The 17,309-nt window shown below is 36.4% G+C and overlaps 1 protein-coding gene across 1 annotated transcript in view; it reads left to right on the top strand.

The window, feature by feature from the left end:
• Window positions 1–3,089: 3,089 nt before the first annotated feature.
• The window catches only part of LOC114711769 (valine--tRNA ligase, chloroplastic/mitochondrial 2-like), a 33,422-nt gene continuing 19,202 nt past the window's right edge, over window positions 3,090–17,309 (top strand). Inside the window, exons 1-13 of the mRNA XM_028896223.1 lie at window positions 3,090–3,236; window positions 4,363–4,457; window positions 5,363–5,454; window positions 5,752–5,805; window positions 8,810–8,862; window positions 8,947–9,014; window positions 13,265–13,340; window positions 14,120–14,203; window positions 15,011–15,159; window positions 15,240–15,357; window positions 15,512–15,628; window positions 16,149–16,369; window positions 17,029–17,118. Of these exons, the coding sequence (XP_028752056.1) occupies window positions 3,090–3,236; window positions 4,363–4,457; window positions 5,363–5,454; window positions 5,752–5,805; window positions 8,810–8,862; window positions 8,947–9,014; window positions 13,265–13,340; window positions 14,120–14,203; window positions 15,011–15,159; window positions 15,240–15,357; window positions 15,512–15,628; window positions 16,149–16,369; window positions 17,029–17,118 (1,364 nt within the window). The remainder of the gene's footprint in view (window positions 3,237–4,362; window positions 4,458–5,362; window positions 5,455–5,751; window positions 5,806–8,809; window positions 8,863–8,946; window positions 9,015–13,264; window positions 13,341–14,119; window positions 14,204–15,010; window positions 15,160–15,239; window positions 15,358–15,511; window positions 15,629–16,148; window positions 16,370–17,028; window positions 17,119–17,309) is intronic.

Below are 17,309 nucleotides of genomic sequence, written 5' to 3'. Positions count from 1 at the left end.
AGCTCACTTATTTGTATTTGGCAGCAATTAGATCTCTTTGAAGTATACACTTGTAAGTGTGTAGAAGATGCACAATACTATGGATAATTGGTAAAGGAGAGAATGTACGTGTTGCTCGTATGACTGACTGAGGAATTTGAAGAAGAGGTAGAGTTATGGGGATTAAATCCCTTCTATCTCTCTCTGAAACCTTCAACATGATAAAATGTGAGGAAAGCCGAAAGCAACTCACCAAAGGAGTCCTAACTCAAGATGAAATGTTGGCCTTAGTTGCTAAGGGACCTAATCCCGTAGAAACAACTAGCAAGAAGAGTGACAAGTGGCATGACTACTGTAATAAAAAGAGACACACTAGAGACATATGCTGGAAGCTACATGGAAAACCCCCTAACCAAAGAAATAAACAGAAAACAAGTGGCAAGGGATATCATGTGGAAAGCCGAGAAGAGAGTGGAGACAATCTAAGCAAGGAAGAACTCCAACTCCTATGCAAATAGCTTGAGAAGCAAATGAGCACACCAAATGTAAATTTGGTGAAGTCAAGTAATTCTATTACTGCTCTTAATATTGTGGAAACTGGTAATGATGTTTGGATTATTGATTCTTGTGCTACTGACCATATGACTGGTAATAAAGAATTATTTTCATCTATTAAACACTGTTATGAAGATCTCAAAGTTAAAGTAGCAAACGGCATTTCACTCCAGTAAGGGGGGTAGGTACAATTCAACTATCACCTCACCTAATAATTCATAACATGTTATATGTGTCTGAGCGAGCTTACAACCTAGTTTTTGTCACTAAACTGACTGAGGGATAGAAATGTCAAGTGTTTTTTTTTTTTTTGTTGATAATAGATGTGTGATTCAGGAAATGACCTCGAGAAGGAAGATTGGCATCGCTAAGGAATGGGACAGACTCTCCTACTTTAAAGGAACAAAGAGATAGACAAATAAAGCCTTAGTTAGCTCAGACTCCCAAAATAAAGTTGTAGTGCTATGGCACCAAAGATTGGGCCATCCTAGTTTCATCCACACGAAGCTCATGTTTCCCAATTTATTTAATAAAAATTCCTCTCATTTCCTATGTGATACATGCCAATTTGCTAAACAAACAAAAGCCACTTATCCTCAACACTCTTTTACAAACGTACTTCTCCTTTCACTATGATTCACTTGACATAGGGGACTAGCAAAAATCAAAACTCTTTCTAATAGAAGATGATTTGTCACCTTCATTGATGATCACACAAGGGTAACATGAGTATATTTACTTAGAGAAAAATTTGAAATTCATGGCACTTTCAAAAGGTTCCCTATACTTATTAAGAGTCAATTTCAAACCTCAATAAAAGTCCTTAGAAGTGATAATGCACGAGAATACATAAGCAAACAATTCACAGAATACTTAGAACAGCAAGGAATACATTATCAAACCTCTTGCATTGACACTTCCCAACAGAATGGAGTAGCCAAAAGAAAGAATAGGCATTTACTTGAGGTCACCTAAGCCCTCTTATTGGGGAGGAATGTCCCAAGCTTCTTCTAGGGAGAAGCAATACTCATTGCAACTCATCTCATCAATCGGATACCTTCTAAAACACTCAACTCCACATCTGCTATTCAAAAGTTTCTTGAAATCTACACCCATGTTCCCCTCATCAGCAACTTACCTCAAAAGGTTTTTGGATGTGTGGCATTTGTCTACAACAATAATGGAGGAAAACTTGATTCAAAAGCAGAAAAATGCATTTTTCTAGAATATCCAACCACCCAAAAAGGATATAAATTTTACTGTCCAGTCACTAAGAACCTCTGTCTCTAAAGATGTAGTATTTTATGAGGAAAGAGCATATTATCCTAAATTACCCATTCAGGGAGAGAATTATGGGTTGAAGAATGGCTAATTCAGGAGGTCCCTTATACTAAAAGACTTGAAAACAGTCACTAGAACTGAACAAGCAGAAAACGTCCCCAACACAACAGGAAACATAGAAAATATCCCCATTACACCTGAAACAGAAACTCAAATCACACCTGAAATTGAAAACACTGAAACAGCACCTGGATTCTCAGAAAATACACACACCAGACTTGAAACTTCAGAAAATGATCCAGCAACACCACAAAGTCACTCAAACAGACTTGCAACTAATAATCAGATCCATGACAACGCGGAACTAAGTACTAGAAACAATGAATAAGGAAATGATGATGATAGTCTCTCCTACTTTAAGGTGCAACCATGATTCCAATCCTATGACAGGTTCAGAAGATCTAGGTTGGCCTATTGCTCTCTAAAAAGGGAAAAGATCTTGTACTCAATACCCTGTACAAAAATTTGTGTCTTATGGTAACTTATCCTCTAGAATGCAAAGCTTTGTGATAAATAGTTAACAGATAAAAATACTCGACAGCAAGCCATTTCAGACTCAAACTGGAGAAAGGCGGTAGAGGAGGAGCTGAAAGCACTAGGGGAAAATAGAACTTGGGATATCACTACTTTGCCACAAGGAAAGAAGGTGGTAGGCTGTAAGTGGGTCTTCACTCCAAAGTTCAATCTAGATGGAAGCTTGAACAAATATAAAGTAAGGCTGGTAGCATAAGGGTACACCCAAACACATGGAATAGACTATCAAGAAACCTTCACGCCAGTGGCCAAGTTCTATACTATTAATGTGCTACTCTCTGTGGCAGCCAACCTTGATTGGCCCCTACACCAACTAGATGTGAAGAACACGTTCTTAAATGAGGACTCAGGAAGTCTATATGGAAATTCCTGATGGTGTTTGAAGAGCAGAAAATGCTACTCAAGTTTGCAAACTGAGAAAGTTCCTATATGGACTCAAACAGTCTCCTAGGGCTTGGCTTGACAAATTTGCAAAGGCACTAAAGAAGGATGGTTATACATAAGGACAGGCAGATCACACTGTGTTCACTTGACACAACAACAAGGTCACTATTCTCTTGGTGTATGTTGATGACATTGTGATTACTGGAGATGATGAGAAGGCTATAGCCCAATTAAAGAAAGAACTAGCTTCAAAATTCCAAGTAAAAGACCTAGGCCAGATGAGGTATTTTTTTGGGATGGAGATTGCCGGAAATAAGGAAGGAATCAATGTATCCCAACATAAATACACTTTAGACCTCCTACAAGAAATAGGACTTCTTGGAACTAAATTAGATGAGATTCCAATGGAAACTACTTGCAATCTGGAAATCAAACCAAACTTGGTAGACTAGATTCTTGGTCATCTCGATACTGGACTGATTGCCACACTATAGTTGTAGAGGTCCCTCATGTTTGATCTTCAATTCCTTTAGAGGTCTAATTATCTAGATTCCTTTACAGACTCCTAAAGCTACTACTCTAATTCTGCTTCTATACTACTTGTGCATACAACGTTCTGTTTCTTGCTTCTCCAAGTAACCAAGTCGCCCCACACGTAGGTGTATTACCCTGTTGTTCATCGCCTGTTCTCCATTGATCTCCCATGATCTGCATTAGTGAAGATTTCTATTCCCCTTGTTCTGTTATCACCAAAACAGATTCCTTTTCCTGGATTCAGTTTCAAGTACCTTAGAATCCTGTATTCTGCTTCTGTGTGTTCCTCTTGGGGTTGGTGCATGAATTGACTCACTACCCCTACAGCATAGCTAATGTCTAGGTGTATGTGGGTTAGGTATATGAGTTTACCCACAGTTTGAACAAATCGCAGACATTATGACAAAGCCTCTGGCTAGAACACAATTTGAAGGACTTTGAAGCAAGCTGGGAATGCTTGACATTTATTTTCCAGCTTGAGGGGGAGTGTTCGAAATCTCAGCCCTAATATCTCTGTGTTGATCGTTGCTAAAATCTCTCCTCTTTATGGTTCCTAATATCACGGACACATCTTGGAGGATATGATTCCTCCCTGTATTTATTAGTCTTAAATATATTTTATTACCTCTGATTGTAGAAGATAGCACTTAGTAGCCTATTTAACTGCTGGGTTTCTCATCAATAATATGATGAATTATTCAGTATCGTCTCTCCCAACCTTCAATTCTGTTATAATCGACAGAAATATTTAATGAACATTGGTTTTCTGTACTAATATGGGAGGAGCTGTTATTTAGCTATTACTTAAATACTTAAATGTGCAACAAAAAGGAGTGTCTATTCTTCATTGTTTTTTCTCTTATCTTTCTTGCAGACGTTACCTTGGAAATAATGTCATTCAATTAGTTGGTTGATCTGCCTTAGGCTTTACATTAGTTTGTGGCATTAGGTAATCATTGCATTGTGTCCTCATTATTTTGTCTTTAGCTGAAGCTATAATTATTCCTGTGCTGAATTTTATTATGCTCTTTCCAGTTGGTTGTTGAAAGAATGCTTGCATCTGAAGGAATAAAAAGGACTGAATTGAGTAGAGAGGAATTCACATACCGAGTTTGGCAGTGGAAAGAGAAGTATGTCTTATCTCAAAATTTAGTTTTACATCTACCTTGTTAAGGATGCACAGGCATCGTTGTTGGCTGTCTTACATGAAGTCTTGTCTTATTTGCTTAATGGACCTATTTGCTATTAGAAACTTGAATTCAAAAAGTTTAATTGGGGAATGATTTGTGACAAAGGTAACCTGATGCGTCTAGCATGCAGCTTCAATTTTCACAGAAATAATATCAATTGAGTAAATATAAGTAAACGCCTTCCATTTGTCATGATGAACTCAAACTCTTCAAGCCCAAAGGGCTTTTGTGTGAGGTGCTGTGCACATGTTAGAGATTGTAGTTAATTTTATCATAGTTCTTCACTTCATGACTTTATATTTTTGTGTTGAAATGATTTGGGATGATCAAGATATTGATCTTCTGCCCCCAGATCTGGTCTGATCTTGTAAAAAAACTGCAAGGAATGAAGATCCAGTTTGTGGGATCACGTGATCTTGATCAATCCTGGATTAGAAAGCTAGGCAAAACGTGCATTTTTGCTCGGGTGATTTTAAATGAGTCCTTCTGCTCAAGGCTGAAGAGCTAAGTCCTTCTTTGGCAAAGTGTTCTTTGTCCCGTCCATTTGTTCTTGTTTGTTTTTGATGGATCCGGTTTTACATTAGCTTTTTCATTTTGAATGTTGCACATATGATGTGGGTTAATTATGAAAATATAATTGAATGGTGTGTCTAGCTTAACATTTGGAGCACCTGATTAAGATGGATTAATGTTTCCCACTATTTATAATTCCTCAAATTTATTCACTATTAAGAAATGATAATTTTCATTTTGTGATTTTACTTTGCCCTTTGTTCCGTAAGTTATCATCAACCTGTTTCCCTTGCCTTATCATAAGTTTCATTTAATTTTTCGCACATCATCAGGTATGGGGGAACCATAACAAATCAGATCAAGAGACTTGGTGCTTCTTGTGACTGGACTAGAGAACACTTCACCCTAGATGAACAGCTAAGTCGTAAGGCAGTTCTCAACCAATTGGAACTCTAACTAATCTATGAGGTTATATAGCTGTTTTGAAGGGTTGTATGGGTGATTGAAATATGTAGTAAATAATTCTGGTGCACTTTGATAGTCTTTTCTAATTTATCCACTTTATTTTACTGTCTATTCCACGCATCTTAATCTGTCTCACCATCTAAATTTTGAAAACGTACTATCATATTATTTGCCTTGGCTGTTACATTTAGTGATACCTTGCCCTACCAATTTTTTTTTTTTTTTTGGTGATAACCTTGCCCTACCATTTCTGCAGGAGCTGTTATTGAGGCATTTGTCAGGCTTCATGAGAAAGGTTTGATTTACCAAGGTATAACCTGAATTATGTTTTATGCTTATGCTGCTTTGTTTCTTCCTGATTGCTTGTATTTTGTCGGGAAGTCTTTTAATTCAAAACATTACATCATGTTTACATGATCTGGACGTGGATTTGCTCTTGTTTGAAGTGTTTGTTTCATAGTTAGTTCTTCGCTAATTAACCCACTATGGGACATAATTTGTCTTACAACCTGTTTGTGGTGTTGACAGTGGACCTACTATTGATGATTTTTCTGGTTCATCATACCTGCTTTGATGCCATGGGAAAAAAGAGTGCACTACTTTCTGTCTTCATTTGATATGCTTAAAGAGGTATACATAGGGATGACCACCACAAGAATGTCGGTAGTTCTATACCAAAAAATCATGGAAGTAAATGATAGAAATAAATGGTATCTAAATCTGATAAGATACAGCAAAAAACAACAAATAATAATATCTGAAAGACAAGTCAAAGATGGCAATAACAAATCTGGGCCTAGAGAGAAGCCCTAAACAGAAATAGATCACGCCTACAATTTTCTGGTTTTCCTTCAAGGAGGCTAACTTGTCTTCCATTCTTCCTTATTGAGCAATTGTTTGATGCCGTAAAGACTCATTTTTCATTACTATGTGCAGCAGAATACATAGATACAAATCCTCAATCATTATGAGAGGGATACGTTGAGATACTAGGGATAGAAAGATACAATGGGAAAAAAAGTGTCCTATCTTCTGTCTTGATTTGATATGCTCCAAGAGGTATACCAAGGGATGACTACCACAAGAATCTCGGTAGTTCTAAACCAAAATGAGCATGGAAGTAAATGATAGGAATAAATGGCATCTAGATTGATAAGATACTGCAAAAGATAGCAAATAATAGTATTTGAAAGACAAGTCAAAGATGGCAATAACAAATCTAGGCCTAGAGAGAAGCCCTAAATAGAAATACATCACGCCCACAACTTTCTTGCTTTGTTGCAAGGAGGCTAAACTGTCTTTCACTCTTCCAATTTCCTCTACTTTTGTGGATTTACCATCAACTGCCTAGATATATTTATATGACAAGGCTTTATACTTGTGGTACACTTGGATTACTAGTCATGTGATCTGTGACCCTTTAATCAACAATCCACAACCCTTGATGGTGCACATTAGCATTTAGAGCTAAGATTGCTTTACTTGTGTGGGCTAATGCCTAGATGAAATGGTTTTTCCTTGGAATCATGCTTCTCCAACAATTTCCTGAGCAGCTCCACCTCTTGTTTAAATTTGATTTAGTTGTCTTCAATAGTGCCAAAATGCTGTTGGCTTTCTTGTCTATCCTTCCCAAGGGGTTTTCCATGCAGCTTCTAACAAACTTCTATAGCCACTTGTTTTTGACAATGGTTGTACAACCTATTCTTAGTTATGTTTTCATTGTAAGCCGGTCGCTTGGACAGCAATGCACTAGGTTGTGATGCACTAGTGTTAGATAGATCACCAGAGTTGAGCCTTTTTCTTCTTTCTTCATTTCGCATGGAGAAGAATACTGCATGTAAGGAAGGCAAGGTTTGAAAATTCATTATTCTTTCCTGGACTTCAGGTGTGTTTGGATGAAACCAAACCGTGGTTTGGAAAAGTGATTCTTGAGAATAGATTCTGGAAAGAATAAATTTTATGAAAAAGTGATTTTGATAAGTGAGAGTGTTTGGATAGTTGTTATCAGAAGCACTTTTTATATATACAAATTACTAAAAAAAAGACATAAATTAATATGATAATTACAGAAAAAATAGATTTTATGATATATTTTAATTTGAAGGAATAAAATTGTTAATAATATTTTTTTATTAACATAATTAATAATACATAAGATAATATAATTAATAAATAATTAATATGTATATATATTTATAAAATATAAGATTAAATATGTTTATAAAAAATATGTTTATAAAAAAAAATAACAAAATACATATCCTATAGGCTCTCACACTCTCTCTTTTTTCTCCAAAAGCAAAAAATTTTTACTTTTTTCAAAACCATGGTTTTGGAGCCAAAATCATGGTTTGTGCAAATTAGGTGGGTGTTTGGGTGATTTGGGTGTTTGGGTGACTTATCACCCAAACCATGGTTTGGGGTGTCACCCAAACGGTGCCTTCATCAAAAGCAAAATCCAAACCAAGAAGAGATTTGAAAATTCTCTTCCGCATAGAGCTACATCCTCAGGACACTTCCGTTTGTATGGATTGTACCAATCAAGCTGCTGCCACTGAACAACTAGATTAGGGTAGTATTGGGTAACACAGAGATCATATTTTTTGTAATTATGGAGGAAACTCTCTATCTTTAAAATGGCAGCTTTATTTTTGAGGGAGGCAAGCATGTCTGTCGTTGCTTCCCATACTTCTTATGTCGATTGGAAGAGAGAAAAATGTGTACTTATCTTTGTAGTCATTGAGTTGATTAGCCACGCTTGCACCATAGAGTTGCCATCTTCCCGACTAGCATACTTGATGCTTTGTTAAAGGTTGGCTTTGATGTTGTTCGAGCGAGTTATTATTATTTTCCCTTTTCCTATGACGTCTGATCATACACTTGCTGCCTATTGAAGGTTGTTTTGACCATTCAATAGATGAATGGTGATGGAAACTAGATTGGCATTGGTGGCACTTGGTGACCAAGGTGGCTGTCATAGAAAGATCTAAAAGTGTTGGCTGTTAGCACCCTCTGATCACCCTAGCCTTAAATGTTTAGGCCAAACCCAAGCTAGAGTATGGTTGTTTTGATACCATGAACATTTGTATGATGCCATAAAGACTTATTTCCATTCATATGTGCAACAGAATATATAGATACAAACCTTCAATTATTATGAGAGGGATATGTTTTTGCATGAACCATTACAGTTATATGTTCTTTTGCTTGTCAACTGAAAGTTGTTATTGAATCTTGAGCCTTGTTAAATTTAATGTTTGATGTCATTTGTGAGAGTAAGATATGAACACTACTCTTCTTGCTCTCAACTTTAGGGTCATACATGGTGAATTGGTCTCCTGCTCTTCAGACTGCTGTTTCTGATTTGGTTAGTAGCTTTCAATTTAGTGTTGTGCTACTATTTATCTGACTTGGCTGTAATATTTAAATCGAGCCTTATCTTTGTGCTTAGGAAGTGGAATATTCAGAAGAGTCTGGTTATTTGTATTATATCAAATACCGTGTTGCTGGAGGTTCAAGGTACTCAATAGACAAAAACTGATGTTATTCTCATATTGATGTTATTTGGACGCATAAATTTGTTTTTATTTCACTATGAAATCTGATACATATAGGATGAGAGAGTGCGATGAAAGCGCACATGATATCTCAATAAATGCATCAAATCAAATCTCAAACAAATATGCAAATATTCTTATTTGAAATCTCTAAATAAAAGGCAAAAGATAATCCCAATAAAGAGAGCATAAACGGTCATAAGAAATTAGGATTATCTAAGGATTAAGTCCAACTGAAAAAGAGCCTACTTTCAACGCTTCCTGTCAAGTTGGCAAATAGATATTGATCATTCCCAACTTATTTGAGAGTTCTTCGAATTTGGCCTTGACCGAGGGTTTGGTCATCATGTCAGCAACTTGTTTCCCTATAGAGATGTAGGCCAGATCAACTGCCTTAGCTTTAATCTTTTCTTTGATAAAGTGGCGGTCAATCTCAACATGTTTCATTTGATCATGTTGGATAGGATTATTTGTAATCTTAAGGGTTGCCATGCTGTCACACCACATCTAAACTAGTGTAGTTACTTTCATGCCTAGTTCTCATAGTAGGTGAACAATCCCAATTCCTTCATAGATTCCTAGAGCCAACGCTCTAAACAAAACATGCTATTTCTTGCTCTTCCTAGTAACAAAGTTCCCCTAGACGAATATGTGGTAATTAGTGGTGGAGCATCTGTCATTGGTTGTTCTTTGCTACTAGTTTAGCTTTGTACTTGTTGGTGCTCTCACCTGGGTTGTATTTCTTAGTAAACACCTACTTATTCCCTATAATAGATTTCCCTCGAGGTAGGTCAACAATTTCCCAAGTGCCATTTTTAGCTAGAGCCATTAGTTCATCTTTATTTCTAGCTTCCAATCATGATTGGCTACTGCCTCATTAAATGTTCTTGGGATTTCCTCCTTATCTATATTGATAATAAAGGTCTTAAATTGAGGGTTGAGCTTGTCATAGGAGACATATGTGCTTATTGGATACCGTGTACAGCTTCTTTTGCCTTTTCTAAGAGCTGTCGGCCATTGGAGATCTTTAAGATCAATCTTAGGTTTGGTTTCATGACTTTGCCTTGGAATAGTAATGGGTTCTTCACTTTTGGTTGTCTGTCCCATCTGATTTTCCTGTGTCTCACTTGTCTTTGGCTCCAAGAATGGTTCAGCATTGTTGGGAAGAGGAGAGTCAGGTTTGGTGGACGTCTCAGGCTGAATTTCAGGTGCATGGGAGGTGGTTTCTGTGGCTGGAGTAGGTGTTTCAGATGCAGAAAAAGGCATTTCTGGTATAGGTTCGAAGATTTGAAGGCTAGGAGCAAGAAAAAAGACATCTAGAGATGTTTGGGTGTCATTGATAGGGTTGCTAGCTTGCTGTCCAGATTATTGTTCTGTCCAAATTGGCCATTCACTGCCTCTCCCCCCTTGAATGGATAATTTGGGATAGAAAGGTAGTGTTTTAAAAAATTTGACATTCATAGTGAAATAGACTTGCTTAGTGGCTAGAGGGTAACACTTGTACCTTTTTTTGTGTGGGGGATTGGCCTAAGAATATGGATCCAAATTCAAGTTTTCTCTTGTCACCATCAAACACATATGAAGTACAACCAAAAACACGTGTAGGGAGAGAATGAATTAGATAAGATTGAGGATAAGTTTCTAAGATTTTCTTGATTGGGGTCTAAAAGTTTAAAACTTTTGATTGCATGCGATTAATAAGATATGTGACAGTAAGCACTACATCCCTCTAATAAAAATTCAGTACATTTTGTCCTAGTAGAAGAGATCGAGTTACTTCTAAAAGATGCTGGTTTTTGGATTCAGCTACCCTATTTTGTTAGGATGTATTTGCATAAGATGTTTGATGGTGAATGCCTTTTTTGGCAAAAAAGGTTATAAATTGAGAATTAACAAATTTCTTTCCATTATCATTGTGAAAAACCTATATTAGCTTGAAATTGACTTTGAACGAAAGTATAGAAATTTTTCAAGATGGAAAACGGCTTAGATTTTTCTTTCATAAAAAATAGCCATGTTAAGCGAGTATGATCGTCTATGAAAGTCACAAACTTTTTGGCCTTAGAGTTAGTTGCAACTCGAGAAAGACCCCAAACATCAGTATGAGTGAAGGCAACGGTTTATGTTGGTGTATATGTATGAGATGGGTAAGAAGCTCAGGTGTGTTTGGCAAGCTGACATGTTCCGTAATAAAATAGGAAATTCATTTTATCATAGAATTTGGAAATCCATTTTATTTATAGAATTTGGAAACAAATCATAACTAGGATGACCAAGTCTAAAATGCCATAGCATAAGCATTTCTTGAGACATAGGAGAGGAACTAGGACTTAAAAATAGATACAGCCATGTATCTCTTGTTTGTTATGGTCCATTCAAGGTAGTACAACCCATTATGTTCTGTAGCTTTGCCAATCACCTTTCCCAAGGTTAAGTCCTGAAAATCATAGTGAAATATGTCAAAAATAACAAGGCAATTTAAATCTTGGGTTGTGCACTTAACAAACAGCGAGTTACTAGGTATTTTTGGAACATAGGGGATGTTTTTCAGCACTATTCCTGATCACATAACTTCAGCACATATATTGCAACCTGAACTCAAGTGTGTTCAAAATAGGGCCTAAACTTGGAGAATAATTCTCGAAATCAAGTAGTACGGTCTGTGGCACCTGAATCAACAATCCATATATTTTTGGACCCAATAATAGTGCCAAGGGCAGTAAGAAGAATGGTACCTGAATGGGGCAATGGGCTAAAGTTATGGATGGAGTAGATCTCTTACTAGTGCATTCGTTTAGAATCTGCCTAAGCATTGTGAGCTCATCAACATTTAGAGTCCTATTATCAGAATTCATTGTGGGCACTCCCTTACTATCTCCTTGGTTTGTTGTTTTAGGTGTGTTGATTTTCCGTGAATTTTCTAGCAAGTGTCCTGAGTATGACCGTTTTTGTTGCAATAATCACATCTCAAGCAGGACTTCTTCCCTTTTTGATCATGTCCTTGGCTACCCCACGTAACGATGGCTGAACCTTTCTTTACTGGTGTCGATGAAATAGGAGAAAATGGGGAAGAAGTGATACTAGAGGTGATATAAATGATTTCTTTACAACTTTCTTGACCATATTGAAGACATCCTCAACGGATGGGAGTGGTTGCATGCCCATTATGTGACCTCTGACATCTTCAAAAATCAAAGCAACGTTCACGTTCTATTATCTTCTTGATGTTTAGTCTACTTGAATGACAGGCCCAATGATATACCTCATACAAATCAAGCTCCTACGATAGCTTCATCAGTGTGCTAAAATACTAGGTTACGGTCTTTTCCCCTAGCGTGAGAGAGCATAACATCCATTTCACTTGAAGAAGCACCATCATATTGTCTTTGGCAAAGAAGGTGCGTTTGGCCGACTCCTAGATTTCTCGGGCACAGTTAGTGAGAATTACCTTCTCACTAATTTTGGTATTCCTGGAATGAATCAACAATGTCATGACCATATTGTTCTTAGCACACCAGGTCCTGTGCTTTGAATCCTCTGGTTCTATAGGTTTTGGGTCCCATGTTAGGCAGTGCTCTTTGTTATGTCCTCGTACAAACATTAGAATGTTTCTAGACCATTGGAGATAATTTTTCCATTTAAATGATGAATGATCATCTTTTGAGAGGAATTAGAGGCTAGATTGTGAACTCCCTCCAGATTCGGCCATGCTTGGTGAGCCTCCTGCACTCGCTAACGGATTCTGGGTAGAATTGTTGCTGGCGATGAAGGCTCTTAATGGTCCGATCACTACGTTCTTGAAAGACATAGCCATAGCTCTGATAACATGATGTCATTTGGACTCATAAATCTGTGTTTATTTCATTATGAAATCTGATACATATGGGAGGAGAGACTGCAATGAAATTGCACATGATATCTCAATAAATTCATCAAATCAAATCTCAAACCAATCTGGAAATATTCTTATTTGAAATCCCTAAATAAAAGGTAGAAGATAATCCTAATAGAGAGCATAAACGGTCATAAGAAATTAGGGTTATCTGAGGATTAGGTCCAAATGAGAAAGAGCCCACTTTCAGCACATATCATTTCAATTTGATGATTTGATCGCTACACCTTGAATAATACCTTATTTTATCTATGTAGCTGCACCTTTAACAATTTCCATTGGTGGGAGAAATGATATTTTGATAACTATTCTCGTTGTAGGAGTGACTTCTTGACAGTGGCTACAACACGACCAGAGACTTTATTTGGTGATGTAGCTCTTGCGGTGAATCCAAAGGTAGGAGAGTGTTATGAGCTTGTGCATATTGGTAGAAAAAGGGATAATCATGTTTTGTGTTGTTTCATTGTAATTGAAATTCACTCAGTCATTAATCCATTAGTAATAGGTTACATTTTTATGAGCTTTTGTCTAAAAGTGGATTCATGTGTCTGTTGGTGTTTTAAATTTTGATAAAGTTTAACGTGATATGAATCAATCACCAGATTAATAATTAAGGATAGGATGTCATCCTGGAAGAATGAAAGGAAGTAAAGAAATATTAATGTAGAAGTTGTTGCATTTCCTTTTTAAAACCTGCTGGCAGGTCTGAATTTGCCATAAGTAGATTCTCTGGTGAAACCAAAAGGCTTATTATACATGGATGTAAAGGTGCAGAAAAACCACTGCTTTCAAATTTTAAGCATTCTTTCTAGTGAAGCATACCATGCTACTCTAGACATAACATGCCTGGTTCATTACTTGCTCCTTGAATTCTCAAGCGCCCAATCCAGGTGACAACAGCATCATAATCTTAGTAACCATATTGTTGACAAGTATCCCCAAACTTGCTCCAGATATCATAAGCAACTGATCAAGGCTTAATAAGAATAATCTTGCAGCTGGAAAAACAGAGAGTAAGCCATTGATTGGATGGTGTATCATTTGGCTTGCCAACTTGCAAAATATGACTTCCGTTAACCTTGTTAGCAATTTGAACGTCATTAAAGCTTTGGCCATGAATGATCATTTTCCATTATAGTTGATGTCTGCATCTCATGCTAATCACCAAATTACAGGATGAGCGATATTCCAAGTATATTGGTCAGATGGCAATTGTGCCTATGACATTTGGACGTCATGTTCCTATTCTTTCAGACAAGGTATGGAAATCCCAATCTATTCTTATTACTGGTTAAAAAAAAAATATAATTACTGTCATATTGGTTGAATACGGGTTTATATTCTTTTAATTCTAATTTGTCTTTGGAAAATTCCCATTGTAGAATTTCTAAACAATTTGAAATCGCTTCCTTGAACCCAAGGTTTATCTCTGGTGACTTTTATTTGAATTAGTATATTGAAAGTTTTAAACGTAAGGGTTGTTTTCTAGGCCTTACCTTGGTCGGTGGACGATGCTAGGGGTTTTCATGCTTAGATGAAAAACCACAGCGGTCTTAAGGTTTTGTTGGCTTGATTTACTTTCTCTGCCTCTTTTGTGCTTTTAATTTTTACTCTTTTAAGGAGAATGTTTTATCCTTTATTCTCGTGGCATCTGTTTGAGATTTGTTTATGTGATCAAACAATTAATTCATTAGAGATGGGAAAAGAGATTTTTCAATTTGTTAGATGGAATTTTATCAACTTCCCCCCACTTTTCTCCGTACTATATGTGTTGTCTTTGGCTCTGTTGCTTTATAGCATAACTTCAAATTACAAATAATGGAGGCCTCTTAAATTCTTATTGCCCCTATAAATTTATACTTAATAAGCTGCCTGCTTCATGCTAATCCTTGTCATTTATTTGTTTATTATGTGTTTTGCATAAGTACATTATTTCATGATACAAAAGTTTTTAGACATAATATTTTTTGGTTTCTACCTCTTGTTACAATTATTTCTTTTGGAGACAACTTTGATGTGAACTCTGTATGTCAGTGCTTAATATTTATTGCCCTTATGTCCTGCAGCATGTTGCTAGAGAGTTTGGAACAGGAGTACTGAAAATTAGTCCTGGACATGATCATGATGATTACTTACTTGCTCGAAAGCTTGGTCTTCCAATACTTAATGTGATGAACAAGGATGGGACACTTAATGAGGTTGCTGGCTTGTACAGGTATCTTCTACAATTTCTTTTTCCCCTTTTCAATTATGTGGCATTGTGCCTGATATATGAAACACAACCTGTAATACTAGAGGCCTTGATCGGTTTGAGGCTCGAAAGAGATTATGGGCAGAGCTTGAGGAGGCAGGATTAGCTGAGAAAAAGGAGCCACATACTTTACGTGTTCCCAGATCTCAGCGCGGTGGAGAAGTGAGATTTTTCCCCTTTCAAGTTGATGTTTATTTATTTATATTATAACTTTATGTGTGGATATTAATAAATTCCACTTTTCTTATAGTTCTTGTGTATTCTTATTTTCATTTGCTTGCTCCTCTTTAGAGTTTGTCTTCATTTTTTAAATCAGGTTATAGAGCCACTTGTTAGTAAACAGTGGTTTGTTACTATGGAGCCTCTTGCTGAAAAAGCTCTTCAAGCGGTTGAAAAGGGAGAGCTGACCATAATTCCTGAAAGATTTGAGAAGGTTTGGTAAAACACATTCACTATTAGATGTCCCCACTCATTGAGATTGTTCAATAGTTTCACAACATCTCTTTTACTTTCTAGAGAACTTTAACTGCTACACTTTGTTTGCTAATTCTCAGACCTGCTTAAATTTTCTAAATTTCCAACTCTCGTGGTTCTTGCTTTACTTATTCACACAAACACACATATTGTATTATTGGTCTATGGATTGCTACTGTAATTGTATTGAAAGGTTTATGATGGTGGGTTCATATCTTGTCTGAAGGTGAGGCAGTGATGCACCAATTTGTAGCTAATTAATAATATAATAAAGTTTAGGGTAATTCAGTCTGATCACAACACTTTTTTCTTTTTAAATTTCTATTAATGCTTAAATTTTGTGTAGATAATGTAGTACAAGCCGAAAGTATTTTCCTACTTAATATGTTGTAGGGCACAAAGTACAACTTGTCAATATACTGTTGGATCTGACTTCACGCTGTGTTCATGTTTCACTCTCTGCTTTATGCTAATGACAGATTTATAATCACTGGCTTTCCAACATTAAGGATTGGTGTATAAGCAGACAACTATGGTGGGGACACCGGATACCTGTTTGGTACATTGTTGGAAAAGAAAATGCAGAGGAATATATAGTTGCTAGAAATGCTGATGAAGCACTGGAGAAGGCTCATGAAGCATATGGGAATAATGTAGAAATATATCAGGACCCTGACGTTCTTGACACTTGGTTTTCAAGGTTTTCTCATTAAGCAGAGTTATTCATCGCTGTTTATATATAATTTTAATTGCAATTATTATGTACAGGCAGTTAAAATTTCAATCTTTGGTGGGTGTTTGGCACTCCTGTTAGACGTTTTGTGACATGGATACAAAGCTTGTCATATCTTGTGTAATTGGTAGTGTTCATGCGTTTTTAATGTCCACTAACCCCTGGTATCTTGTACTTCAATAAAAATTTGTCTTATGAGTTTATATTTTTGCTGAAACATTTTCCTAAGAGGCTATTCATTTACCATCTGCATTTTACATATATGGACGTGTATATGTAGATCCAGTGATAAGCATGAGATAAATTTATGCAGTTAATGTGTCTTTCGGTAGACCAGCAGTTAGTTATTCTCTTCCATTTTTATTGTTTTGTTTCAGCTTTTCCTCTTTGCATGGAATTGATTGTACAATTATTCAGATAATTAGATACATGAGAATACTTTTATGTTAATCAGATTTTGGTTACCTAGTAAAAGTTTTCAGGTCACTAGTTTATGAAATCTCTCTTGGAAGCATGTTTTGCTATTTTTTCCTCTCTTCCCTGTTAAAGTAATAGTCTTTCTTGATGATGTGCTGATATTTTCTTTTTAATTATATGTACTAATCACGTGTGATATATTTGGTCAGTGCACTGTGGCCTTTTAGCACCCTTGGATGGCCAGATCTGTCTGCTGAGGATTTTAAACGATTCTATCCAACTACAATGCTTGAGACAGGGTATGTGCCTGGTGTGCTTGCTCCTGCTCCTTGGTGACAGCAGTTTTTTGGGTTCTGTTTTTAGCTTTTATCTTTACTTGGGTAATAAGCATTGCTTTAGATGATGATTCTTATCTCCTCTGGTTTGTATGAGATGAGAGCCCACTATATTTATAGGTATTGCTTATTGAATAAACTTTATTTGGTTTTGT

The sequence above is a fragment of the Neltuma alba genome, unplaced genomic scaffold (genome assembly GCF_004799145.2).
Source record: "Neltuma alba isolate B1F8T4 unplaced genomic scaffold, ASM479914v2 tig00000261_pilon, whole genome shotgun sequence".
Taxonomy (NCBI): Eukaryota; Viridiplantae; Streptophyta; class Magnoliopsida; order Fabales; family Fabaceae; genus Neltuma; species Neltuma alba.
The sequence above is the reverse complement of the archived record's forward strand: the minus strand, read 5'-3'. Positions and strand labels throughout refer to the sequence as shown.